The following is a 27,627-nucleotide window of genomic DNA, read 5'->3' on the forward strand; positions in this document are numbered from 1 at the left end:
TTTTTTACAACAGATATGTGGTTACTTGCATAATAATAATCATATATGTGAAAAAATTAAATACAAAGATCAAAATGTTCATGTGCAGATAGAAAAAAACAGAATGATATACTAAAATGATAGCAGGTTAATTCAGAAACATAGAATAATATGTGATCTCTTAATCTTTTTTCATATTTTCTAAAGTTTCTACTTGAATATAAAATTCATTTCCCAAACTAAGCATAGAGATGTAATTTTTTTTAAAGGCACGTTGTGTTTGACTGCTTCTGGCCTCAGCTCCTGTCAGAAGTTGCTGTGGCAGTCTAATGAGCAGTGCCTAATAGTCTAGTACCACGTGCAGTCAACAAAGACAAAGGTATTTGTATATGGTATGTTTCTCTCTCACTGTTATTTCTAAAGTTAAGCTGATAAGATCTCACTTACATTATTTTCTTGGCCAATGTTTGTTATGACTTTATTTTAGTGTTATAATTTGTGACAAGAGGGAGAAAACTTGATGGCTACGTGTGTTGCTCAGCATGTCCCTGGATTTTATTAATATGCTTCCATATAAAACCACATAAAAACAATTAAGGTTTATGTTCTGTATTTGGAGCAGATCTGTATACGTTCTGTTTTTCCTTGGGTTGCCTTTTTCTGCTACAGCTTCTTTATTTTATTTCCTAGCAATTACCAGTGATAACATCAAATACCATTGTGAGGTGCCGATCCTGTCGAACATATATTAACCCCTTTGTATCCTTCATTGATCAACGTAGATGGAAATGCAATTTGTGCTATAGAGTAAACGATGGTGAGTTTTAGATTCTTAATTGTGTTTTAATCCTATTTTCAGTTTTTTTTTTTTTTGAGATTTTTGTCATCTCCTGGTTTCTCTCTTCATTGCTTTAAAAAGAATTTTCATGCCATTTTTAGTAGAGGGAATATAGGCTAAGGCTAGGACTAGGGATTCTTCATTTTGGCTGACCAAGGGGATAATTGACAATGAGGAGAGTAACAGTGAGGACAAAGTAAGAAAAATGGAAACAGTGACACTCATGCAGGTGAGCTTATGCAGACTAGTTATGCTTGTCCCTGACAGTAAGATTGTCTTACATTTGTATGTTTGGTTCATTCAACTCAGGTAGAACTTTGCCAGTGATCTGGATGCATGCATGTATATGTGTCTGTCTCTTGTTCCCTTTATTCATTTCTTCGGGTTCCCCTACTAGAGTTGCTTTCAAATTTATGTTTCTCTGTCTGATTTTTTTCCATGTCATTTGATATAATAAATAGGATACAAGTCTAAGAAGGAAGGTTACTTGCATCCTGGTTTTCTCACCTGATTTCAGAACATAAGTTTTTTTATCCTTCTGATCTATTTTTTTTTTTTTTTTTAATTTTTTTTTGAGACAGGGTCTCGCTCTGTCACCCAGGCTGGAGTGCAGTTGCACAATATGGCTCACTGCAATCTCTGCTTTCCAGGTTCAAGCTATAAGTTTTTCTCATGCCTCAGCCTCCCAAGTAGCTGAGACTACAGGCTTGCACCACCACACCTGGCTAATTTTTGTATTTTTGGTAGAAATGGGGTCTCGCTATGTTGGCCAGGCTAATCCTGAACTCCTGGGCTCAAATGATCCATCCACCTCAGCCTCCCAACCCAAGAGCTGGGATTACAGACATGAGCCACTGCACCTAACCCTGATCTTTTTTTTTTTTTTTTGGAGATGGAGTCTCACTCTGTCACCCAGGTTGGAGCGCAGTGGTGCAATCTCAGCTCACTGCAACCTCCACCTCCCGGGTTCAAGCAATTCTTCTGCCTCAGCCTCCCGAGTAGCTGGGACTACAGGTGTCTGCCACCATGTCTGGCTAATTTTTGTATTTTTAGTAGAGATGGGGTTTTACCATATTGGCCAGGCTGGTCTCGAACTCCTGACCTCGTGATCTTCCCCGCCTCAGCCTCCCAAAATACTGGGATTATAGGTGTGAGCCACCGCGCCTGGCCCCCTGATTTTTTTTTTTTTTTTTTTTTTTCGGAGACAGAGTCTCACTCTGTCACCTAGGCTGGAGTGCAGTGGTGCAATCTCAGCTCACTGCAACCTCTGCCTCCCAGGTTCAAGCAATTCTCCTGCCTCAGCCTCCTGAGTAGCTGGGATTACAGGCGCACACCACTATGCCTGGCTAATTTTTGTTTTTTTTAGTAGAGACGGGGTTTCACCATGTTGGTCAGGCTGTTCTCAAACTCCTGAACTCGTGATCCGCCCGCCGTGGCCGCCCAAAGTGCTGGGATTGCAGGCGTGAGCCACCGCCCTGATCTATTTTTTAAGGAGGGCTTAAGGGATTGATTTTTACCATTAAATGTTCGCAGAACTGTTGCTAAACCTCGTGTAAATATTGATAATAGATATTTATTTTTAGGTGTGTATATATGTGTTTAGTTACAAATTGTGTCTCTAAATTTGTACTGGGACCTCTTATCTAGTTCCTGAAGAATTTATGTATAACCCCCTTACCCGATCTTATGGAGAGCCTCATAAACGACCAGAAGTTCAGAATTCAACTGTGGAGTTCATTGCTTCTTCAGATTACATGGTAACTATTCAGTGTTAAGATTTGTTATGGAACACAATTAGATTGGTCATTTGTAATTTTCTGTTAAGTGAACTCTTATCGAGATTTTGAAGTTGTTTATACTCATAATTTTTAAAAACAAATTAATGCTGGAAGTTTATATTTAACAAAGAGAAAATCTTTCTAAAGGTTATTCGATCTCCTAGAAGGCTTTCTATGAATAAGAAATGTTAGTTCTGTCTTATGATGGGCACTAGCATCTATGACTTGTTGCCATTTTGATTTCCTTGCATGGAATGGATATAGATACCCTTTTACCATTTAACATTTAAGACTCTCAAAACAGAAATGCACATTTTTGCCCAAAACTTAAGTTTTTTCACCAAGATACCAAGATAAGTGGATATGGACTTCTAATTTTTTCTTCTGTTGCAATTAGAAAATTCTGTCTCTTCTTTAATTATATGAACTGTAAGATCTCATTCTTCTTTTCACTTCAAAAACGAATTACTGGCCCTAAGGTTTGCTCATCTTCGTTATCATATCTTCTCTTTTTAACATATTTATAAAAACTGTATTGGCTGGGCGTGGTGGCTCACGTCTGTAATCCCAGCACTTGCGGAGGCTGAGGTGGGTGGATCACCTGAGGTCAAGAATTTAAGACCAGCCTGGCCAACATGGTGAAACCCTGTCTCTACTTAAAATACAAAAATTAGCTGGGCGTGGTGGTGCACGCCTGTAATCCCAGCTGCTAGGGAGGCTGAGGCCGAGAATTGCTTGAACGTGGGAGGGGGAGGTTGCAGTGAGCCAAGATTGTGCCATGGCACACCAGCCTGGGCAACAGGGGAAGACTCCGTCTCAAAAACAAACAAACAAACTCAAAAAACTATATCTTCTGTAGCTACAACTCTAATCCTTGTTGTCCGCAAAACTTAAACTGCTGCTAGTGAAAAGGAGTAAGCGATGTGCATTAAATTTTTGGTGCCTGGCTCATCTTTATTTTTGTAATTTTTGTGTTCTTTTGTGTCTAATTTGGCATATGCCCACCTAACTACCATTTTCATGTTTGTTTCTGTATTAACTGTAATAAACTTTATCTTGATCACTTTTACTCTCAAGCCCTACCTTCTTTATGATTTATTATTTTCCCACTCCATATTGGGTCCTTAGGAATCTTAATCTAATTGAAGTGGTAAAGCAAGAAATAATCTTTTAAGTTTTGCCATATGATTCATATGGCCCTTGGTTAGCACATTTTTATTATTTATTTATTTATTTATTTAATTTTTGAGACGGAGTCACGCTGTGTCATCCAGGCTGGAGTGCAGTGGCACCATCCTGGCTCACTGCAAGCTCTGCCTCCCGGGTTCACGACATTCTCCTGCCTCAGCCTTCCGAGTAGCTAGGACTACAGGCTCCCGCCACCACGCCCGGCTAATTTTTTGTATTTTTAAGTAGAGACGAGGTTTCACCATGTTAGCCAGAATGGTCTTGATCTCCTGACCTCGTAATCCACCGGCCTCAGCCTCCCAAAGTGCTGAGATTACAGGCGTGAGCTACTGCTCCTGGCTCCAGTTAGCATATTTTTAAGAAAAGATTTAATATATTCTTTTATTTTAACTTTACTTATTTATGTACTTAATTTTTACTTGAGACAGAGTTTCACTCTGTCACCCAAGCTAGAGACAAGGTTTTACCGTGTTGCTCAGACTGGTCTCAAACTCCTGGGCCCAAGCAATCCACCTACCTTGGCTTCCCAAAAGTGCTGGGATTACAGGCATGAGCCACTGCACCTGGCCTATTTCAACTTTATATAACAGCAGTTTTCACACGTACTCCAAAGAAAACAGTATAATGAGCCATCCTTTGCCCATCACCAAGCTTCAACAATTATCAACCATAAGGACTTTTCAAAGAATGTATTTAAAGGCCAGGCACAGTGGCTCATACCAGTAATCCTAGCACTTCGGGAGGCTGAGGCGGGCGGATCAAGTGACATCAGGAGTTCATAACCAGCCTGGCCAACATAGTGAACCACCCCCCCCCCACCCCCATCTCTACCAAATACAAAAATTAGTTCTGCGTGGAGGCATGTGCCTGTAGTCCCAGCTACTCAGGAGGCTGAGGCAGGAGAATCGCTTGAACCTGGGAGGCAGAGATTGCAGTGAGCCAAGACTGCGCCACTGCACTCCAGCCTGGATGACAGAGTGAGACTCTGTCTCCAAAAAAAAAGAAAAGTATTTACAATACCATCACAAGGACTTTCTTTACACATAGCACTTAAACATTAGGATTCAGTCACCGCCAGGTAAACCAATAGCTGGTACTAATGGCAAATTGTTGGGTTTAAAATTTGTTTTTAGGAAAGGGGAAGGGATGTACATCTAGAGAGCTTAGTATTAAATCATAAGCCTAATTTTTAAAAAATGAACTCTTAGCCAACACTCCTTATCAGAAAAACATTTAACCCATCTATTTAACTGTGGCTGTGTATCAACTGCCTTATCATGCTTAGTCCACAACCAACTAAAAAGAAAAAAAATTAAAAGCATATCATTTTCATGAGCACATATTACAAAATAGCAATCCTATTTGTGTATTTTTTGTGTTAATATATTCAGTAAATATCCAGTAGCAATAGTAATATATAAAAAGAATAAATTGTACCTACCAAATAACTTACTTTATTTTTATTCCTTTCAGCTGCGTCCTCCTCAACCTGCAGTTTACTTGTTTGTTTTAGATGTGTCTCATAATGCAGTGGAAGCTGGATATTTGACAATTTTGTGCCAGTCACTCCTAGAAAATCTAGACAAGTAAGAATATTTTTAATTCATACTATACATATGTGTATGTTATATATATAAATGTGTATAAATATGAAGTGTTCGCAGTTTGTGGGATTGGGTTTGGTTGTATTTATCAACTAAAAAGAGTACTACTTATGTACCGTAGAATAAGAATCCAGATACTCGAGTTATGATTTATGACTTGGTATCTGAATTATAAAATCATGAAAATCTAGTATTTAGTCAGGAATTTAGATCTCATCTAACTGTCTGACTCAGCCAATCTGAACACAGGGGCCAGAAATGTTGAGTTAGCCAGTATGTTGGGAATCTGGATGAGACTATCAAAAAGACAAAAGATAACATGTTGGTGAGGATGTGGAGAAAAGGGAAACTGCACACTTTGGGGAATGTAAATTAGTACAGCCATTATAGAAAACAGTATAAAGGTCCCTCAGAAAATTTAATACAATTGTCGTATGATCCAGCAATCCCACTACTTGGAATATATCCAAAGAAAATAAAATCAGTGTGTGGAAGATATATCTGCACTCCCATGTTTATTGTAGCATTTGTAGTTTATTCACAAGAGTCAGGATACATAATCAGACTAAGTATCCATCAATAGATGGATGGATAAAGAAACTGGTATATGTGCAAATGGAATACTATCCAGCCTTTAAAAAGAAAATTTTTCTCATTTGTGATACCATGGATAAACCTGGAGGTCATTACGTTAAGTGAAATCAGAACAGATATTGCGTGTTCTCATTCATTGTGGGAGCTAAAAAGGTAAATCTCATAAAAGTAGAGAGTACAGTGGTTGTTACCAGGGGTGGGGTGGGAGGTTTTGAGAGATCCTAGCCAAAGTGTAAAAGATAGGAGGAATAAGTTCAAGAGATCTGTTGTACAACACAACTATAGTTAATAGCAATATATTGTATTCTTGGAGAAATGCTAAGAGATGAGAATTGTTGTGTTCTCACTACAAAAATTTTAACTTTGTGAGGCAATGCATATATTCATTAGCTAGATTTAGCCATTCCACAGTGTAGATATATATATTTCAAAACATCATGTTTTACATGACAGATACATACAATCTTATCTGTCAGTTTAAATAAAATTTAAAAAGATAAAAGGATTTTTTTTAAAAAGAATCTGGATGAGAGAAATCTGGCTGTAATTTATGCCTGAGCAAGGAATTTTTTTCATAAACTTGTTTTAATTGCACTGATGACAGAATGAGCTGGTTTAAAGGGAAGGAGGGAACTGATTTTGTGCTAAATATGTTAGGAAGCCAGAAACTGAGCATTTTGTTTGTTTGTTTATTTATTTATTTATTTATTTATTTATTTATTTATTTTTTGAGACAGAGTCTCGCTCTGTTGCCCAGGCTGGAGTGCAGTGGCGCGATCTCAGCTCACTGCAACTTCCGCCTTCTGGGTTCAAGCAATTCTCTTGCCTCAGCCTCCCAAATAGCTGGGATTACAGGCACCCACCACCACACTAGGCTAAGAAACTGAGCATTTTGGCACATTAATAATGAGCTGGATTGTGGAAATGGAAATAGCAAGTATAGGATACGTGGCTTATACCTGGCTCTAATTCCCTCCTCTGTGTCTACCAAGATTAGTCATGAAGGAGCCCCTCATCTAGCTTTAAAAATGAACCATCCAAATCTCTGGAAAGTACAGTTGTTTGCACATTTCCGTTTCACTCCAACACCCACAAGAGATGTGGCTTCAGGTTGTTAGTGAGAGTGGTTCACTACTGCAGTGGTTCTCAACATCTGTCGAGGTGTGGGGCTTGTTATATATGAATACTTTGTCCCAAGTACTTTGGTGATTCCAAAAGGTTCTCCTCTATCTTTCATTTGAGCTTGAAGAGTCCTTGCCCTGTTGAATGCTACTTCTAGTCACCATAGTCTTCATATCACTGATCTTGGCCTGAAAGGAAACTGATAACATTAAGATGTTCAAGATTTTAAAAATTGAGAGATATTGAGAGATTTGCTTTTGGTGTTTGTTACTAAGAGTTTTCATGTTTTAATCCTTGAAGTATTTGCCCCTACTTTAGTCACAAGTGCTTACTTCAAAAATAGCTTTAACAGTGAGTGGCAACGGAAGACTGCTCTACAGAAATGATTGGTTGGCTTGTTGTTGGTTTGTTGTTGATGTTTCTGTCTTTTTTTTTTTTTTTTTTTTTTTTTGAGACAGAGGCTTGCTCTGTTCCCCAAGCTGGAGTACAGTGGTGTGATCTCTGCTCACTGCAGCCTTGACCTCCCAGGCTCAAGTGATCCTCCCACTTCAGCCTCCTTAGTAGCTGCGACTACAAGCGCACACCATCACACTCGGCTAATTTTTGTATATTTAGTAGAGACAGGGTTTTGCCATGTTGCCCAGGCTGATCTCGAACTCCTGAGCTCAAGCGATCCACCCACCTCGGCCTCCCAAAGTGCTGGGATTACAGCCACTGTACCTGGCTTGTTTTTGTCTTTAAATACCAAGTTTTAATCCCCCAACAGGGTACACCATTCTTGGAGGTACTAAAATACCAGGTTGATGCATGGAGTGGATGGAGCAAGCTCCTATTCCGTCACTGTGCTCCAGAAATCCATTTACTCTATTAGCCTTGTATGGAAAAGTATGATATAGGAGCCACACTGAGAGCGATGATTGACAACTTGTAAATTAAATAGACTGTGCAAAACCAAAAGTGTAAAACTGGGAATGGAAAATGTTTTAAAAATATTTCTATTTGATTACAGCAGAAAACAAGCATTGGGAAAGTAAAAGAAAAAGAAAGTGATAGAATAGCAACAAATGTATAATATGTTTTTGGAAAGGGCTCTGGAAACTTCTTTGAGAAAGAAGAGTTTGATGCTGGAGCAGTTTCAGCTCAACTTTGTGTATTTTTAGCTTGGAGTAGGTCAGTAGTCTCCTCTAGCCAGTAACAAATGACCCCACTCCTCGGTGATCTTAGAAGTCTCACAGGAGTGAAGATTAGTCTGTGGAAACATCATAAATATTCACCATACTGGTAAGCTGAACATCCACATAACTTGTAGCTTTCTGTTCTCTGAAATGCTCTTGACCCACCTTGCAGACTATATCTGAATACCCTGATCAGTCATCCATAGCAGTGATAATGCTTCTTGCTTCGATGCATATTCTATTTTGGCATCCTGTAGTATCCAAAGATATTTTAAAGGCATTGCTAAAACAATAAATTACATAACTGAAGTTAACATAGTTGGTAGTACTTAGTAATATGCTTCTGTAAGATGAGGCATCTATCTTATTAATAAAGAAAGCTTGACAGGCAGTGAAATGGTAATTTATTATTTGTATTGTAGCATCGACTTTTGAAAACAGCTCTAACAGCATTTTAAAAGATTAATGATAGATAAAATGTTTCAGTGTTCATAAATGTGATTTTTGTGTAAAATTTTACACATTAAAATCTGATTTGCAGTATATTCAATCTTTTCTTGGAAAGTACTTATTTGTCATTCTGCCCTTAAAATGCTTAAGCAAGATATACTATTGTTCTAATATTGGAACTGGAAGTAAGTTTTCACCTTGGTCTTCTTCTCTGATATATATTTGTTTAGATAGGGATAATTTTTCTGTCCCCTGTAGAAAAGCATATGTGTAATTATCCTTGGACTTAAATTACTATTTCATTATTTTCTGAAATGAAATATGTTACTGAGCACTCTGAATTTAAAATTGTCATTTTTATCTTTAGGCTTCCTGGAGATTCACGAACAAGAATAGGATTCATGACCTTTGATAGCACTATTCATTTCTACAATTTACAAGAAGGATTATCACAGCCTCAAATGTTGATTGTGTCTGATATAGATGGTAAGCAGTCAGTAAAATAAAAGCCTTTCTAACTACAGGCTTTGAAATGGGGGCTACTTTATTTTAATATACATCTTGCTATATGCTGTGAGGATAATGTCATGCACTTTAGTATTTGTTCAAAATAATTGTTTTTCTGGAAATACTTGATTCTAAGTTATGCCTTTGTATGTATTACACACATGTATGTATAATATATACAGAGTGTGTATATTTAATAAAGCAATATTAGCTGGGCGCAGTGGCTGAAACCTGTAATACCAGCACTTTGGGAGGCCGAGGTGGGTGGATCACCTGAGGTCAGGAGTTCGAGACCAGCCTAACTAACATGGAGAAACCCCGTCTCTGCTAAAAATGCAAAATTAGCTAGGCGTTGTGGCGCATGCCTGTAATCCCAGCTACTCAGGAGGCTGAGGCAGGAGAGTCGCTTGAACCCGGGAGGTGGAGGTTGCAGTGAGCCGAGATCATGCCATTGCACTCCAGCCTGGGCAACAAGAGCAAAACTCCATCTCAAAAAAATAAATAAAATAAAGCAAAATTATAGTACACATTACATGTATGACCTGATAAAAAACTAAGATTTTCGAATGTATTCTTTTGTTCGATTTGTTGATTAAAATATGTGTTTTCCCTGTAGATGTTTTTCTACCTACACCGGATAGTTTACTTGTGAATCTATATGAAAGTAAAGAGGTAAGATTGATTTATTTTCTTAAAGCATAAAAATATTTATATTGTGACTGGTAACTAAAATGTTTAACATTTGTTTACTTGATATATTAATATTACAAATAATAGACAATATAAATGGCATATCTATTGACTCCTCAGTTTCCAGTCCCCAGAAATACAGTGACACATGATACACTATGGAATGTTTTAAAATAAGATTATTCCTTTGCCTTCTCAGTAATTCAATTTTTGATCTTTGTTTTCTCAGCTTATAAAAGACTTACTGAATGCATTACCAAACATGTTCACCAATACAAGAGAAACACACAGTGCCCTTGGTCCTGCACTTCAGGCTGCCTTTAAATTAATGTCTCCAACAGGTGGCCGTGTGTCTGTATTTCAGACACAGTTACCTTCCTTGGGTGCAGGACTTCTGCAATCCAGAGAAGATCCTAATCAGAGATCAAGTACAAAGGTATTTTATGTTTAGTTTTTTGTCATATTCAAGATTGTGTAATTATTCGTTTATTCTATTTCATTAATAATAAAATACTGCCAAGAGAGTTGGGTTTTTTGGTTTGTTTTTTGTTTCTTTTTTGAGACGTGGTCTCACACTGTTGCCCAGGCTGGAGCGCAGTGGCGCGATCTTGTCTCACTGCAACCTCTGCTTCCCAGGTTCAAGCGATTCTCCTGCTTCAGCCTCCTGAGTAGCTGGGATTACAGGCGTGCACCACCACACCCGGCTAATTTTTGTATTTTTAGTAGAGACGGGGGTTTCACCATGTTGGTCAGGCTGGTCTTGAACTCCTGGCCTGGTGATCCGCCTGCCTCAGCCTCCCAAAGTGCTGGGATTACAGGCATGAGCTACTGCGTCCGGCCGCCAGAGAGTTTTTTGTTTTGTTTTTGTTTTTGTTTTTGTTTTTGTTTTTGTTTTTGTTTTGAGACGGAGTCTTGCTCTGTCGCCCAGGTTGGAGTGCAGTGGCGCGATCTCGGCTCACTGCAAGCTCTGCCTTCCGGGTTCACGCCATTCTCCTGCCTCAGCCTCACTAGTAGCTGGGACTACAGGCGCCTGCCACCACACCTGGCTAATTTTTTTGTGTTTTTAGTAGAGACAGGGTTTCACAGTGTTAACCAGGATGGTCTCAATCTGCTGACCTCGTGATCCGCCCACTTCAGCCTCCCAAAGTGCTGGGATTACAGGCGTGAGCCACCACGCCTGGCGAGAGTTTTTAACTCAAATTATCTTTTTGGTTTTGTGTCACAGTATGTTCTTTTTATACTTTGTAGGTCGTAGAAATTTAGAAATCATTTAGTCTAACCTTTTCATTTTATAGATGAGGAAGCAGAGTGTCTAGTTAAAGGTTAAATAACTATTTAATGGTAAAAGTGCAACTTGATTTTCTGACTCCAGTGTTCTTTTCTATTACGTAAGTGGTAAAACTTACTAAATGTAACTATTGTAATTCAACATGCTCATACTAATAAACTTTTTAATTATGAAGATAACACAGATCATTGTATAACACTTGGAAAGTGGAGAAAAGCATAAATCACCAATAATCTAACGATACTAGCATTTAGTTATACAAACATACAAATAAGCATAATTGGACATCATACGTGTGTGTGTGTATATATATGTGTGTGTGTTTGACCTTTTTCATTGGAGAATATATTGTGCGCATTCTCTGAAGTCACAGAGAAAGTAAATGTGAAAGTAATCAATTGATTGCTTTTCAGCTATTAAATAGTTGTCTTCAGTATTTTTTTCTTTTGTTTTTTAAAAGTAGAGACAACATCTTGCTGTGTTGCCCAGGCTGGCCTCAAACTGCCGAGATCAAGCAATACCCCTACCTCAGCCCTGCAAAGTGCTGGGATTGCAGATGTGAGCCAGACCTGTATTTGCACTATTTTTTTTTAAAAAGGGCTGGGTGTGGTAGCACCTGCCTGTTACCTTAGCTACTCGAGAGGCTGAGGCTAGAGGATCGTTTGAGCTTAGGAGTTCTAAACCAGCTTGGGCAATGTAATGAGACCCTATCTTAAAAAATAACAATAATGGCCGGGTGCAGTGGCTCACACCTATAATCCCGGCACTTTGGGAGGCAAAGGTGGGTGGATCACTTGAGTTCAGGAGTTTGAGACCAGTCTGGCCAACATTGCAAAACCCCGTCTCTCCTAAAAATACAAAAATTAGCTGGGTGCGGTGATGCAAACCTGTAATCCCAGTTACTCAGATGGCTGAGGCAGGAGAATCACTTGAACCAGGGAGGCAGAGTTTGCAGCGAGCTGTGATCACTGCCACTGCACTCCAGCCTGGGCAACAGAGCGAGACCCGGTCTCAAAAAAAAATAAAAACAATAATAATAATAACAATGAAAGGAATATACGAAGCTGAACATTACTTGGGTTTTATGTGAAGATTTGGTCAGGCATTTTTAAGCCCTATTTCAAATAATAAATGAACAAAAATATTCATTTTTCTTTTGTACAAGTTCTGTCTGGCCTTAACATATTTGAGAAAATATCATTATAAGTAGTTATGAGTATGAATTAAACAGTTTTAATAGTGTCATAAATCTTTAGCCACATATCCAGATTTGCCTTAGGATAAATTCCTAGAAGTGAAATTATTGGGTTAAAGGGCATAATCTTTAAGTTATTAAATAAAGAATGTTTTGTTTATTTGGGTTTTTTAATCAACTTCTCTTCTTAAGGACTCTCATCCTGTAACCACCATTAAGTAGCATTGCTTTTTTTATTCTTCACCAATATGCTAGAGAAAAAAAGGCACCATATTTCACCCTTTATAGAAATTGTATTTTAAAATTGCATTTGAGAAGGAAGCTAATTTTAAAATAAGTATGTATTTTAAACTCATCAACAAGTGTAGCTGGCATTTAGTTCGTTGACCCATTACAATCCATTATAAATTACTGTGGTGTTTTGAACACAGGAAGCTGATATATATTTACTGAATCCTTTGATAGAGTTTTGTTTTGATTTGTTTTGTTTTCTCATTTAACTTTCAAAAATATTCTCTATCTGTCTGCCTAGGACTCTAAAGTTTCAGTATCTGTTCTGGTTTACATATTCCTTCATATCCTTAATTCCTTATATTAGAGTAAGCTCTAATATAATCATCATGCAGTGTAATTAAGAGGATTGAAACTTTTTTTTAGGAAATGTTGTATGGTGATTAAGAACTTGGAGACTCTCTCCAGTGTCACCTTCTCAGCTCAAGTCTTCTCATACCAAAAGAAACACCTTCCTTAATCTTTTACTCTCTTAAGTTATTTAACAATATTTAATAATGGTTAACAGCACTCATTCTGCAGCCAGATTTCTTGGGTTGATATTCCAATATCCACTTCTCAATATCTATGTAATCTTGGTCAAGTTACTTAATCAGTTATTGCCTCAGTTTCTTCGTCTGAAAATGTAGATGATAAAAACCATATGAGATGTGTTATGAAAATTAATTTGTGTGAAACAGTGCTGGCACATAAGTGTTTTTTATAAAGATTATCTATCATTATTATTATCATAGGAAATCTGCACCAAATGCCTAGACATTTAGAAAACTCTTAGTTTGGTAGGGAGGCAGAGGATATCCTTTTTGTTATAAAAATGACATGAAAATATGAGCATAAAGATTGCTAGCTCTTACTATATGATCTGTTGACTTAGGTGGTACAACATCTAGGCCCTGCAACTGATTTTTATAAGAAACTTGCATTAGATTGCTCGGGACAGCAAACTGCAGTGGATTTGTTCCTTTTAAGTTCACAGTATTCTGATCTTGCTTCTCTAGGTAAGGAAAGTCATCATGGGTACATTTGTTTAAATGAACATTTTTAATGCATAATTAAATCTAAACTCTTCAGTAAGCATTCTCTATATTTTAGGGAGAAAGTCATGTGCATTAGATAGACAATATCTATGAAAACTACCAGTAAAGTTTAAAGCACTATACAAATATAAAATGTCACTTGTATTTTGTTTAGATAGCATGATTCCCTTACCATTCTGCTCAACAGTAAACTTTATCATATATTTTATAGATATTACTGTTTTCTCAGATTTGTATGTTCTTATTTTGATGGCTTAGGTTTTCTCATGACTTAGATTTCTTCATAATGTAGAATCTGTACTACTGTTGGAGAAGTAGAATATTATTATTTCTATAGCTAATGCTTTTTGTATTTCTCTCTAAAGCTTGCATGTCCAAGTATTCTGCAGGGTGCATCTATTATTATCCATCATTCCACTATACTCACAATCCTTCACAAGCAGAAAAGTTACAAAAAGACCTAAAACGGTATCTCACAAGAAAAATTGGGTTTGAAGCTGTTATGAGAATAAGGTGTACTAAAGGTATGAAGTTGTAAAAGTTATATTTTATATTAAATACTTGTATCAAAGTCAGTGAGCATTCCATGTATTGACTACCTCTGACTGTTCATGATGGAAGACTGTTTGATCTCGTTAGCTATACCATGTTTTAAATAGATAATAGTTATTGAATAATCCTTGCCCAATTTTTAAAAATAACTTGAATAAGTAGACAAAAGTAATGTTTGATTTACTCAGAAGAACCTAAGAGAAAGCCTATATTAGAAATGATTTTAGAAGGAGAATTAGAGGAATAGGGAAGATCTTAAATAAGAATTGTCAAATTAAGGGTCTTTGCCTTCATAATCATTTAATGTACACTTCCTTGGTTTTATGTGAATATTTGTTTTAATCCTTTATTTTACCTTTATTTTAAATCTAGGATGAGTTATATAATAACCCTCATTTGTTTAATTTTGTAAATTAAATGTTTAGTCAGATTATGTCTGCCTTCAAGTCACATGTGAGAAAATGTAAATAAGGTTAGGTGTCAATACAAGTGAAATGTATAGTCTCCCTTTTATATAACGTCCACTAGTTTTTTTGAATTAATATTTTAGAAACTCTGCCTATGCTTGAACCTTGACTCCCCAGTTATCCTTTTGATTCAAAATTATAAACATCTTTGACTTAAAAAAGTAACTTTAGCTTGAGGTGAAGATACTATTGTTAACTTCATTTTTTATGATTTTCTCCTTTTTAGGTCTTTCAATGCACACTTTTCACGGTAACTTCTTTGTCCGTTCTACTGATTTGTTATCCCTTGCCAACATCAATCCTGATGCTGGATTTGCGGTGCAGTTGTCAATTGAAGAAAGTTTAACAGATACTTCCTTAGTATGTTTTCAAACAGCCCTATTATATACATCAAGCAAAGGTAATGTTAACAGAAATGAAATATAGTCTGCAGCAGTAATTCCTCCCTCCTTTCACATGGCCTTTAGTGGAGTGGGGAAAAAGAATGAATACACAGTGGGAAGTAATGGAATTTGTATTAGTTAATCAAACATATGTTGTTATTTTCTTTCTTTTTTTAACTCTCACTTTTGAATCTTTAAATAGTACACTTTTTTAATTTATGGAAGACTTGTATTCTTAGAATCTTGTTTCAAAACAATTCATGCTAAATCCAGCTATGCCATTCTTTGTATTATTTCTTGCCCCAAAAAGTAAAAAACTGCTTAGCAATTAAGGCCTTCATTTGTTACTTGACAGTTAAGTCTTCTGGTATTTTACTCTATAGGATATAATTTAGAATGAGTGATATAGCGTATGTTCATACTCTGCAGATTTGGAGAGTGTTTAATTTTCTTTTAAAAATGTTCATTGTAAAACTTGGTTTTTACATCTCAAAATCCTGTTGGTGATGTAATCTAGCCAAAACAATAACTTGAATAAAAATTCGACTTGTGGCTGGGCGTGGCGGTGGCTCACGCCTGTAATCCCAGCACTTTGGGAGGCCGAGGTGGGTGGATCACCTGAGGTCAGGAGTTCCAGACCAGCCTGGCCAACCTGGTGAAACCCCATCTCTACTAAAAATACAAAAATTAGCTGGGTATGGTGGCAGGCACCTGTAATCCCAGCTACTTGGGAGGCTGAGGCAGGAGAATCACTTGAACCTAGGAGACAGAAGTTGCAGTGAGCTGTGATCGCACCATTGCACTCCAGCCTAAGAGACAGAGCAAGACTCCGTCTCAAAAAAAAAAAAAAGAAAGAAAGAAAAAAAGTATTCGACATGTTTGCTTTGCTTTATTTCCTTTTTGATCTAATGTATTTTCAATGACTTTTTTTTTAGGTGAGCGGAGAATTAGAGTACATACACTTTGTTTGCCAGTGGTAAGTTCACTAGCAGATGTATATGCGGGAGTGGATGTACAAGCTGCCATCTGCCTTCTGGCAAACATGGGTGAGTAAAAATTGAAGGAACATGTGAAATGTATTTTTCTATCTTAAAAACTGAAGCTTGGCTGTGGCAGTGCGTCCGCCTGTAATCCCAGCATTTTGGGAGGCTGAGGCGGGTGGACCACGAGGTCAGGAGTTTGAGACCAGGCTGGCCAACATGGTGAAACCACATCTCTACTAAAAATACGAAAAAATAGCCAAGCGTGGTGGCAGGCGCCTGTAATCGCAGCTTCTCAGGAGACTGAGACAGGAGAATTGCTTGAACCTGAGAGGCGGAGGTTGCAGTGAGCCAAGACCGCATCACTCCAATCACTCCACTCCAGCTTGGGCAACAGAGTGAGACTCTGTCTCAAAAAAAAAAAAAAAAGAAAGAAACTGAAGCTAGGATTTTCTCTTATTTAAAAGCATATGTTTTACATTTTTATTTACTGCATTGTGAATCAGACTGTCCTCACATTTCTTCCTTAATCTTACTTTCAAAATCTTTGAGGGAATTCATAATCTCTAAAAATGTGGTAAAAACTGAAATGTCCTTGAAGGTGTTTGAGTAATGGAAACCTTCCCAAGGCTTTTTCAGAAGTAAATGGAAAAATATGCATTTCACTAATATCAATAGGGGCTACATGTTTTGGGGTTTGTTTGTAGACAGGGTCTTGCTCTGTCGCCCATGCCAGAGTGCACAATCACAGGTTACTGCAGCTTCGACCTCCCAGGCTCAAGCAGTCCTCCTACTTCAGCCTCCCAAATAGCTGGGACTACAGGCACATGCCACCATGCCCAGCTAATTTTTTTATTTTTTGTAGAGATAAGGTATCACTATGTTGCCTAATCTGGTCTTGAACTCCTGGGCTCAAGTGATCCTCCCACCTTGGCCTCCCAAAGTGCTGGGATTACAGGCATGAGCCACCATGTCCAGCCTGGCTAAATGTTTTTAGACTTAAGAGATTAAAACAAAAATGTCCAAAAGAATCTAGACTTGTTCTGATTGTCAGATTTATTTCAGAAAAAAATGTATAAGAAGACATTTGAAATGAGGGAGCTGATGAAATGCATTTTTCCATCCTAAAACCTTAGCTGAATTTTGTTTCTTAAATAATGCGTATAAATTTTCTCTCTTATAGTGCCCATTGGATTCTAATGGTTAAAATACCTTTCACTTTGGTTGCTTTTCAGCTGTGGATCGGTCCATTTCATCAAGTCTGTCAGATGCAAGAGATGCCTTAGTGAATGCTGTAGTGGACTCATTGTCTGCATATGGCTCAACTGTCTCAAATTTACAGCACTCTGCATTGATGGCGCCCAGCTCCCTCAAGTTGTTTCCTCTCTATGTTTTGGCCCTTCTCAAACAGGTAGCTTTTTATACATTGCTATATTTAATATTGTTTTTTAAAATTCTCAGATATGTATATGAAGAAAGGAAATCTAGGTTGTTTTCTAATACTTAACTAGAGGATTATTCACTTTAGCATTGAAAGAGTTTTGAAGAATAGAAAAAGATCAATGGGGCCATGCATGGTGGCTCACGCCTGTAATCCCAGCACTTTGGGAGGCCGAGGTGTGCGGATCAACTGACGCCAGGAGTTTGCAACCAGCCTGGCCAACATAGTGAAACCCCGCCTCTACCAAAAATACAAAAATTAGCTGGTGGCACGCCCATGTAATCCCAGCTACTCTGGGGGCTGAGGCAGGAGAATTGCTTGAACCTGGGAGGCGGAGGTTGCAGTGAGCCAAGATCATGCCACTGCACCCCAGCCTGGGCAACAGAGCGAGACTCCGTCTCAAAAAAAAAAAAAAAAAAAAGAAAAGATCAGTGGAAAATGAAGGTATACAAATACATGATGACTTTAGTGAAACCATATTCTGTCTTCTTTAATGTGTGTGAGCAGTTTGCATAATGGTGCAGTCATAGCTCACTCTTAATATGTCCTCTGGAAAGAGACTCTTTAAGGACAGGAACTAATATTAAGCATCTTTCCATGTCTCTGGCACCATAAAAGGTGTCAATGCATCATTTTATTTAATCCTTTCAACAACCTAAAGAGGTATTATTTTCCCTGTTTTTCTCATGATGACAGTATAGCTCAGAGGAGCTAGGTAACTTGCTCCAGCATCACATACCTATTAAATGTCAGAGCTGAGAATTGAATCTAGGTCTGTCTGATTTAAAGGCCATGCTTTTTCCATGATTGACAGTGTATATTTGTTTTAATATTTGTCCACCATGTTTGTATTTTACTTGAAAACGTTTATCTTTTTCCTTGTAGAAAGCATTTAGAACGGGTACAAGCACACGGCTGGATGATCGTGTATACGCCATGTGTCAGATAAAGTCTCAGCCACTTGTTCATCTAATGAAAATGATTCATCCCAACTTATACAGGATAGACAGATTGACAGATGAGGTATATATTTTAGTGCATTTGAAATGTTTAAATTTGAATATATTTGAGTGTCTTGTTCTACAGCTAAGATGATAATATACTATCAACTGGTTTTTCTTTTTAACTCTTTTCCCCTTGTGGTAGTAATACATTAAATAAGGACACTGGCTGTGGATCTGATTGGATGGCAGGACTCTTAAATACCATCAGTGGTTAAGTAGTTTTAAAAAATAGTTTCATATCAGAAGTAATTTGTCTTGTAGGTTTGCTTATAATATGTATTACAAAGCTAAGTTGTAGAGTGGACATTTCCATTTATATTTTGTAGATATTGACTGCTTCTCTTTATTTTCTTTTTTTTAAATTTTATTTTAAAGACAGAATCTTGCTGTGTCACCCAGGCTGGAGTGCAGTGGTGTGATCTCGGCTCACTGCAGCTTCTGCCTCCCAGGTTCAAGCAATTCTGCTTCAGCCACCCAAGTTGCTGGGATTACAGGCACATGCCCCCACGCCTGGCTAATTTTTGTACTTTTAGTAGAGACAGAGTTTCACCATATTGGCCAGGCTGGTCTCAAACTCCTGACCTCAAGTGATCTGCCCATCTCGGCTTCCCAAAGTGCTGGGTTTACAGGCATGAGCCACCACACCTGGCCAATATTGACTGCTTTTGATAAGATCAGTTGCAATTTTGATTATATAGTAAACCAAATCTGGTATCCAATAATAATTTTAATGTGCAAATATGTAGTGTCTTTTATCTTCCCTGTGTGAAAACTGTATTCTTTGGAATTAGTATTCCAAACATAATGTTATGTTGCCAAATAAATGTAAAAAAAAAAGCTGGCTATGCAACAGAGCCAGTAGTCACACTTGTAATATATTCTGACCCCACCCTAAAAGGGAAGGGAATGTGACAGATCATTTTATGTATTCATGTTTTTACTTTTTAAATTTGAATACATTTGAGTGTGTTGATTCTACAGCCAAGGTGGTAGCATATAATCAGTATTTTTTATATCATGCAGAACTCTCAAGTGTTATTTTCCAATGCTTCATAAAGGGTTAGTGACCATTAGCTCCCAAACTGTGATGATAGTAATGTAATCTCATTCACATTCTCTCTTTTTCTTTTCAGGGTGCAGTACATGTTAATGACAGGGTTGTACCACAGCCACCTCTTCAAAAATTGTCTGCAGAGAAGCTGACAAGAGAAGGTGCTTTCCTTATGGACTGTGGCTCTGTAAGCACCCTTTACTGGCAAAGCTTAACACTGTTTGAGCTGACCAAAAACAAAGAAACACTTATAGGGTCCAGCTGTTATCACAGAGCAAGCAGTGAAAGGTGAATTAGGATTAGGAGCTGAAATTGGTAACTAGCACTGGAGGTCAATTTACTTTAAACTTTTCTATTTGGACTTCATGTTATATTGATGTTATTGATATTTGTATTGATAATACTGATAGAGTAATACATTTTAATATGGATTATTTACTGTCATGAATTATATATACTTGATGAAGAGAACTAATGAGGTAAATTCCTATATTTAGGGACTTTACCATCTAGAGTCTAGAATTTAAAAGTCTTTCAAGAGTTTATCTAGTTCAACTTACATCCATTGTCAGAAATCTCATTAATGATTAGGAGTTCAAGAGAAATCACTGGGCAGGGGTAGTTGTTGAAGGGAGTTAGAATGGTTAAGATGGCTTCAAAATGATGCCTTATGAGCAGAAAAAGGATTTGGATAGCCACAGAAGAGGAAGAAATGCATGAGTGAAAATACACAGACAGTAATGAAATAGTGGATGGGAAATACAGTGAGTCAATTATACTGATTAAAGGATTATATTTCTATTGGGAAAATAAGTGCAAAAGGTAAAATATATTTTATGGTAAGCCTTAACATTTAATCAAAGAAGATGTGAACCACTCTGGATTCTTACATATAGATTCACAATGTAACAATTATAGATTTCCTTTTTACTCTTCTGTTTGTTTCTACCTTATTTGAGGTGATAATTTTGAGAACATTAATTAAAATAAATTAACTATTAGGGAGTTTTAATATTTTGTTGCTTTTTCTTTTTAGGTTTTTTACATTTGGGTTGGGAAAGGCTGTGACAATAACTTCATAGAGGATGTGCTTGGATATACTAATTTTGCATCAATACCACAGAAAATGGTCAGTAGATTTTATACACCTTTAACCTTTTGTTTGCTCATTTTTTTTTATTGATGTAAAATTCATGTAATATTCACCATTTTAAAATGTACAATTCAGTAATTTTTGGTATTACACAGTGTTTTACAGCCATTACCACTATTTAGTTTCAGAACATTTCTATCACCCTAAAAGAACCCCATATCTCCCAGTTCTTCCCTATCCCTGTCCCCAGGCAACTACTAATCTACTTTCTATCTATGGATTTGCCTGTTCTGGATATGTTATATAAATGGTAATATGTGGCCTTTTGTATTTGGCTTCTTTCACTTTCCTTAATGTTTCTAAGATTCATTGATGTTGTAGCTTATATTAGTAGTTCTTTTTTTTTTTTTCTAGACAGAGTCTTGCTCTGTCGCCCAGATTGTAGTGCAGTGGCTCAGTAATGACTCACTATAGCCTCGACCTCCCATACTTAAGTGGTCCTCCCACTTTAGCCTCCTGAGTAGGAATCAGTAGTAACCTTACTCCTTATGTCAAAATAACTTTCAAATGGATCAAACATTTAAACGTAAAAAAGGAAACCATGCAGATCACTAGAAGAAATATTTGTGGTTTTTTTTTTTATACTATTAAAATGGGCCAGGCGCAGTGGCTCACGCCTGTAATCCAAGCACTTAAGGAGGCAGAGGCAGGCAGATCACAAAGTCAGGAGATTGAGACCATCCTGGTGAACACAGTGAAACCCCATCTCTACTAAAAATACAAAAAAATTAGCCGAGCATGGTGGCGGGCGCCTGTAGTCCCAGCTACTCTGGAGGCTGAGGCAGGAGAATGGTGTGAACTCGGGAGGCGGATCTTGCAGTGAGCCGAGATTGTGCCACTGCACTCCAGCCTGGGTGACACAGCGAGACTCCAACTAAAAAAAGAAAAAAAAATTAAAATGGGTAAGGCCTTTGTGTGTGTCAGTGATTCAAAAAATCAATAAATCTGAAAGCGCAAATATAAAACATTTCTATTTGGTAAAAATAAATAAAGTAAAAATGCAAACAACAAACTCTTACGATTATCTGTAACTCATAAGACTGAAAACGGGCTAACTTCTCTATAAAAAGTTCTCTTACCTCAGCCTCCTGAGTAGCCGGGACCACAGGAGTATGCCACCACAGTTGGCTAATTAAAAAAATATTTTTTCTAGAGATGGGGTATTCCTGTGTAGCCCAGGCTGGTCTCGAACTACTGGGCTTAAGCAGTCCTCCTGCCTTGGCCTCCCAGAGTGCTGGGATTACAGGTGTGAGCCACGGTGCTTGGCCAGTTTGTTCTTTTTTATGACTGAAAAATAGTCCATTGTATGGACATACCACATTTTGATCACCCATTCATCCATTGATGGATATTTCAGTTGTTTTTGCTTTGGGACTATTGTGCATAGTGCTACTATGAATGCTTGTGTACGAGTTTTTGTGTGAACATATGTTTTCAGTTCTCTTGGGCATATTCCTAGGAGTAGAATTACTGGGTCACATGATAACTCTATGTTTAACTGTTTGAGGAGCTGCCAAACTGTTTTCCAACAACTTTAACTTTGGGTTTAAATTATTTTGCTGGGCCGGACGCTGTGGCTCACACCTGTAATCCCAGCACTTTGGGAAGCCTAGGTGGGTGTATCACGAGGTCAAGAGATCAAGACCATCCTGGCCAACATGGTGAAACCCCGTTTCTATTAAAAAATACAAAAAAAATTAGCCAGGCATGGTGACGGGTGCCAGTAGTCCCAGCTACTCGGGAGGCTGAAGTAGGAGAACCACTTGAACCTGGGAGGTGGAGCTTGCAGTGAGCCAAGATTGCGCCACTGCACTCCAACCTGGATGACAGAGCAAGACTCCGTCTAAAAAAAAAAGTGGCTGGGCGCGGTGGCTCATGCCTGTAATCCCAGCACTTTGGGAGGCCGAGGTGGGTGGATCAAGAGGTCAGGAGATCGAGACCATCCTGGCTAACACGGTGAAACCTCGTCTCTACTAAAAATACAAAAAAACAATTAGCTGGGCGTGGTGGCAGGCGCCTGTAGTCCCAGCTCTTAAGGAGGCTGAGGCAGGAGAATGGCATGAAACCGGGAGGCGGAGCTTGCAGTGAGCCGAGATCGCGCCACTGCATTCCAGCCTGGGCGACAGAGCGAGACTCCGTCTCAAAAAAAAAAAAAAAAGTTACTTTGCTTATACTAAACACAAATTTTTCAGTAGGATTTTATTGAATGTATGCTAACCAATACCAAGGAAATATGATTCTGAAAACAGATTTGTATAATTAATTAATTTAAAGGGAAGGCTGGCCTAGCTTATTGTTAATGTAAATATGTCCTTTTTCCTGAAATTAATATAAATTCAGTGTAATCCTTATTACAATCTGTCATTGTTTGATTTTTTTTTTAAATGACAGATAATCCAAGAGTTCATTGGTAAAACTCAACAAATGAGGATAATAAGAAAATGAAAAGGGAGAATAATGTCAGCAAAGGGGGAAGGAAATATATGAAAATAAATTCTAAGTAAAATAGTAAACCTTATTCTAAAGCTGTAGTTATTTAAGTACCATGATACTGGCACAGTAAACAGATCAGTGGGACAGAATAGAGTTCAGAAACAGATCTAATTAATGAAAAATACAGTGTGGTAAAGATTGCATTTCAAATTACTGTGGGGAAATGGAATATTAGAAAAAAAATCTTGGGACCACTGATTAGTCATTAAGGAAAAAACAAGACTGGATATTTACCTTATTCCTTATATCAAAATAACTTTCAAATGGATCAAACATTTAAATGTAAAAAAGGAAACCATGCAGATCACTAGAAGAAATATTTGTGAATTTTTTGTTTTGTTTTGTTTTTTTGGAGATGGAGTCTCGCTCTGTCACCCAGGCTGGAGTGCAGTGGCGCAATCTTGGCTCACTGCAAGCTCTGCCTCCCGGGTTCGCGCCATTCTCCTGCCTCAGTCTCCTGGGTAGCTGGGACTACAGGCGCCTGCCACCACGCCCAGCTAATTGTTTGTATTTTTAGTAGAGATGGGGTTTCACTGTGTTAGCCAGGATGGTCTCGATCTCCTGACTTTGTGATCCCCCCACCTCGGCCTCCCAAAGTGCTGGGATTACAGGCGTGAGCCACTGCGCCCGGCCAAATTTTTTTTTTTTTTTAATAATATTAGAATGGGTAACGCCTTTGTAAGTCGGTGATTCAAAAGATCAATAAATCTGAAAGCACAAATATAAAACATTTATATTTGGTAACAATAAATAAAGCCAAAATACAAACAATAAAATCTTAAGATTATCTGTAACTCATAAGACTGAAAAGGGCTAACTTCTCTATAAAAAGTTCTCTTACAAATCTTTGAGAAGACCTTCCTTACTTTCTGCCTCCTCCAGACAAAACTGGGTAAAGGATTTTAATAGGCAATTCATAAAAGAAGAATAAAGTAGAGGTCATAAGAAACAATATTTAACCTCACTCATAATTAGGAAAAAAATAGTAATTTAGCATTTCTTTCATTTACCAGATTGTGAAAAATTTTAAAATTTGATAATAGGCAATCATGTAGACAGTTTAGGACAGTGGACACTGTTGAGCATTATTGACTGGAATATATAGTACTTATATAACCTTTTTAGAGGGCCATTTGACAATGTCTGTGAAAATCATGTTCTTTATGACACGGTAAATTATTCTGCAAAGAATGTGTCCCGTAGATATATTCATAGAAGTAGGCATATATACACACATGCTTATAGTATTAAATAATAGCTGTGCATTTATTAAAAAGAATACAGTCTGGGGCACTGTGCCATGCACCTGTGGTCCCAGCTACTTGGGAGGCTAGGAGGCTGAGGCAGGAGGATAGCTTGAGCCCAGGAGTTCAAAGCTGTAGTGTACTATGACTGCACTTGTGTACAGCCATTGCACTCCAGTCTGGGCAACCTAGCAAGACCCCATCTCTTATAAAGAAAAAAAAGAAGAAGAAGAAGAATACAGCCTGAAGTGAATAATATGCATGATATGATCCCCATTTGTATTTTCAAAAATGTGTTTGTATACTTAGTAATAATTTAGAAAACATCTGAAAAAATTCACATCAAAATGGAAATGGTTTTTAAAATATTGACCGGAATTACAAACATAATTATTCCAAACTTGTCTATTTAAATTTTGTTATATACTACATTTTTGAATTATTTAATTTACTGTTAATTTACTATTTAATTTACAGTTGGCTTTGAAAAAGGAAAGTAAATCTTACCTTTTTATGTATATAAAAAATAATAGACTTTTAGGTCCTTTTAAAATAGTCTCGCATATAGTTTTAAAATATATTTACATATCCACACTGTACTTTAAAATTCTTTGCCTTTAAATTAAAGAAAACATGAAATTCTCCCAGAATGGCTGTTTTTAGAATAGGATATAATCATATATAATTGCTAAGGGAATTTGGAATTTAATGGTATCCCCCTTCATTTGAACATTTCCTCTAGAAGAAACATAAAGCCGCCACACAATACTGGTGACATGCTAATCGTTGTTTATGTTTTATTGACTTACCAAGAAAAATATAGTCAGTTAAAATGTCAGTGACATACTTGTCATTGCACATATTTTATTGACTTATCCAGAAAAATATAAACAGATTTTTCAACAGTTTAAATTTTATTTGTGTAGTTGCTGCTGTTGAGGCTAAGAAATAGAGTGCTGGCAGTTGGGGGTGATAGTAGGAATCATGATTTTGTTCTGTTACTGCTGAAGTCTATGAGAAAGCAAAGTTTCCTAATTGTATTTCTTTTACCAGACACATCTTCCAGAGCTAGATACACTTTCATCAGAAAGAGCCAGATCCTTCATAACTTGGCTTAGAGACAGCAGACCATTAAGTCCAATCCTTCACATAGTAAAGTAAGTACTTTTGTAACTTAATTATGAAGTTGTCTTTCCTATGTAGTCTGTGGAATTGCTTGTCTTCAAAGCAAACTTTAAATAGTAGCAAAATATATTCTGATGGTAAAATGTTGTTACTTGATTTAAATCCCCTGTATTCCATTTTCTGACATCTCCATGTATTAGTAATTTTTAATTTTCTTTCTTTATTTATTTAATTTGAGATAGAGTCTCACTCTGTCACTCAGGCTGCAGTGCAGGGGTGCTGCTATCACAGTTCACTGCAGCCTGGACCTCCCATGCTCAAGTAATCCTCCCAACTCAGACTCCCGAGTAGCTGGGACTGCAGGCACTTCCCTCCACACCTGGCTAATTTTTAATTTTTTTTTTTTCTTTTTTTGAGACAAAGTTTCGCTCTTGTCACCCGGGCTGGAGTGCGATGGTGCGATCTCAGCCCACTGCAACCTCTGCGTCCTGGATTCAAGCGATTCGCCTGCCTCAGCCTCCCAAGTAGCTGGGATTACAGGCACCCACCACCACGCCCAGCTAATTTTTGTATTTTTAGTAGAGACAGGGTTTCACCATGTTGGCCAGGCTGGTCTTGAACTCCTCACCTCAGGTGATCCACCCGCCTCGGCCTCTCAAAGTGCTGGGATTACAGGCGTAAGCCACCACGCCCGGCCAATTTTTAAATTTTTTTTTTTTTTTTTTTATGCAATGGGGATCTTTCTATCTTGCCCAGGCTGGTCTTAAACTCCTGGGCTCAAGCAGTCCTCCCACCTTAGCCTCTTAAAGTGCTGAGATTACAGGTGTGAGCTGCCAGCCCAGTAATTTTTAAAATATATACTATTTTTAGAAATATGCACTTTTATTTTATTTGTATAAATTTACAGGATACAAGTGTAATTTTATGAGCTAGATTGCAAAGTGGTGAAATCAGGGCTTTTAAATACGTTTAGACAAATGCCCTTTTCTTTCTTCCAGAGATGAGAGTCCTGCCAAAGCAGAATTTTTTCAGCATTTGATTGAAGACCGGACAGAGGCTGCATTTTCTTACTATGAATTTTTGCTTCATGTTCAGCAGCAGATTTGTAAGTGAAGTAGAATAAAATTGAATAAGAAAAAGATCTATAACCTAGGTAAAGCATAATCTGTCAGAGAAGCACGTGAGAAATTTGAAATGAAGGCATTTGTTAATACAAGATGCAACACACAGCACTCTGTCGGAGGCTTTGGTAAAAAGTAAAGGGGAAGAAAGAACTTGACAGATCTTTTTCAACTCAAATTAATGGTAACGATGATGCTGTTTCACCAAGTATATTTTGAATTGGTTTCTACACATTTCCAGTAGTATGGCAGTACAGTGCTCTGTTCATTGCAAGCTGGCAAATTTATGTAGCTATGTGGAATGATATGTCATAATGTAAAATTAGATAAATTCTTTTTTCTTATAATTCATATAACATTTCTGGACTTGAACTCTGGCAAGAGATGCCAAAAGGCATTGGTACCGTGTTATTTGTTTATATGAATTACTTTTTAACAAGGAATGTTTCTTATTCATTAAATGAATTCAACATTTTCTCTGTAAAAACAATAGAGTTTCAGTACATGAACTATAGAAAAAAATCTATATATAATGTACATAAATGTTACATTTGTAAAGAAAATGTAAAAATGTAACTATAGCATATGAATTGCTTAAACTGTGCTGCATTGTTGGATGACAACTCTTTTTGTCACAGTTAGAGAATGAGGTTGACTAATGCATATTATGAATTGAGTCCACAAAGGAACACAAAACTCTTTGTAATTCTGTTAAATCTTTTATGTAGATTTATTTATGATCAGCCTACTAATTAAAACTATTTCGCTTGACAGTATGGTTTGGTGATTTTTTGGGGTTTTTGTTTGATTGGTTTTTTGTGGGGATTGGTGGGTTTTTTTACATACAGGATGTATTGAATTTACTAATTGGGGAAGT

At 37.4% G+C, this 27,627-nt stretch overlaps 1 protein-coding gene across 8 annotated transcripts in view; it reads left to right on the plus strand.

The window, feature by feature from the left end:
* Positions 1-27,521, plus strand: part of SEC24B (SEC24 homolog B, COPII coat complex component) — a 104,788-nt gene extending 77,267 nt beyond the window's left edge. For all 8 annotated transcript variants that reach the window (XM_055385723.2, XM_031010336.3, XM_031010337.3 and 5 more), the window contains 16 exons: positions 670-796; positions 2,465-2,574; positions 5,257-5,369; positions 9,096-9,214; positions 9,852-9,907; positions 10,155-10,361; positions 13,574-13,697; positions 14,102-14,260; positions 14,982-15,155; positions 16,074-16,184; positions 17,354-17,529; positions 18,445-18,582; positions 19,697-19,801; positions 20,651-20,743; positions 25,558-25,661; positions 26,628-27,521. In XM_055385723.2, the coding sequence (XP_055241698.1) occupies positions 670-796; positions 2,465-2,574; positions 5,257-5,369; positions 9,096-9,214; positions 9,852-9,907; positions 10,155-10,361; positions 13,574-13,697; positions 14,102-14,260; positions 14,982-15,155; positions 16,074-16,184; positions 17,354-17,529; positions 18,445-18,582; positions 19,697-19,801; positions 20,651-20,743; positions 25,558-25,661; positions 26,628-26,742 (2,031 nt within the window). In that variant the 3' untranslated portion in view covers positions 26,743-27,521. The remainder of the gene's footprint in view (positions 1-669; positions 797-2,464; positions 2,575-5,256; positions 5,370-9,095; positions 9,215-9,851; positions 9,908-10,154; positions 10,362-13,573; positions 13,698-14,101; positions 14,261-14,981; positions 15,156-16,073; positions 16,185-17,353; positions 17,530-18,444; positions 18,583-19,696; positions 19,802-20,650; positions 20,744-25,557; positions 25,662-26,627) is intronic.
* Positions 27,522-27,627: the final 106 nt, after the last annotated feature.

The sequence above is a fragment of the Gorilla gorilla genome, chromosome 3, assembly GCF_029281585.2.
Source record: "Gorilla gorilla gorilla isolate KB3781 chromosome 3, NHGRI_mGorGor1-v2.1_pri, whole genome shotgun sequence".
Taxonomy (NCBI): domain Eukaryota; kingdom Metazoa; phylum Chordata; class Mammalia; order Primates; family Hominidae; genus Gorilla; species Gorilla gorilla.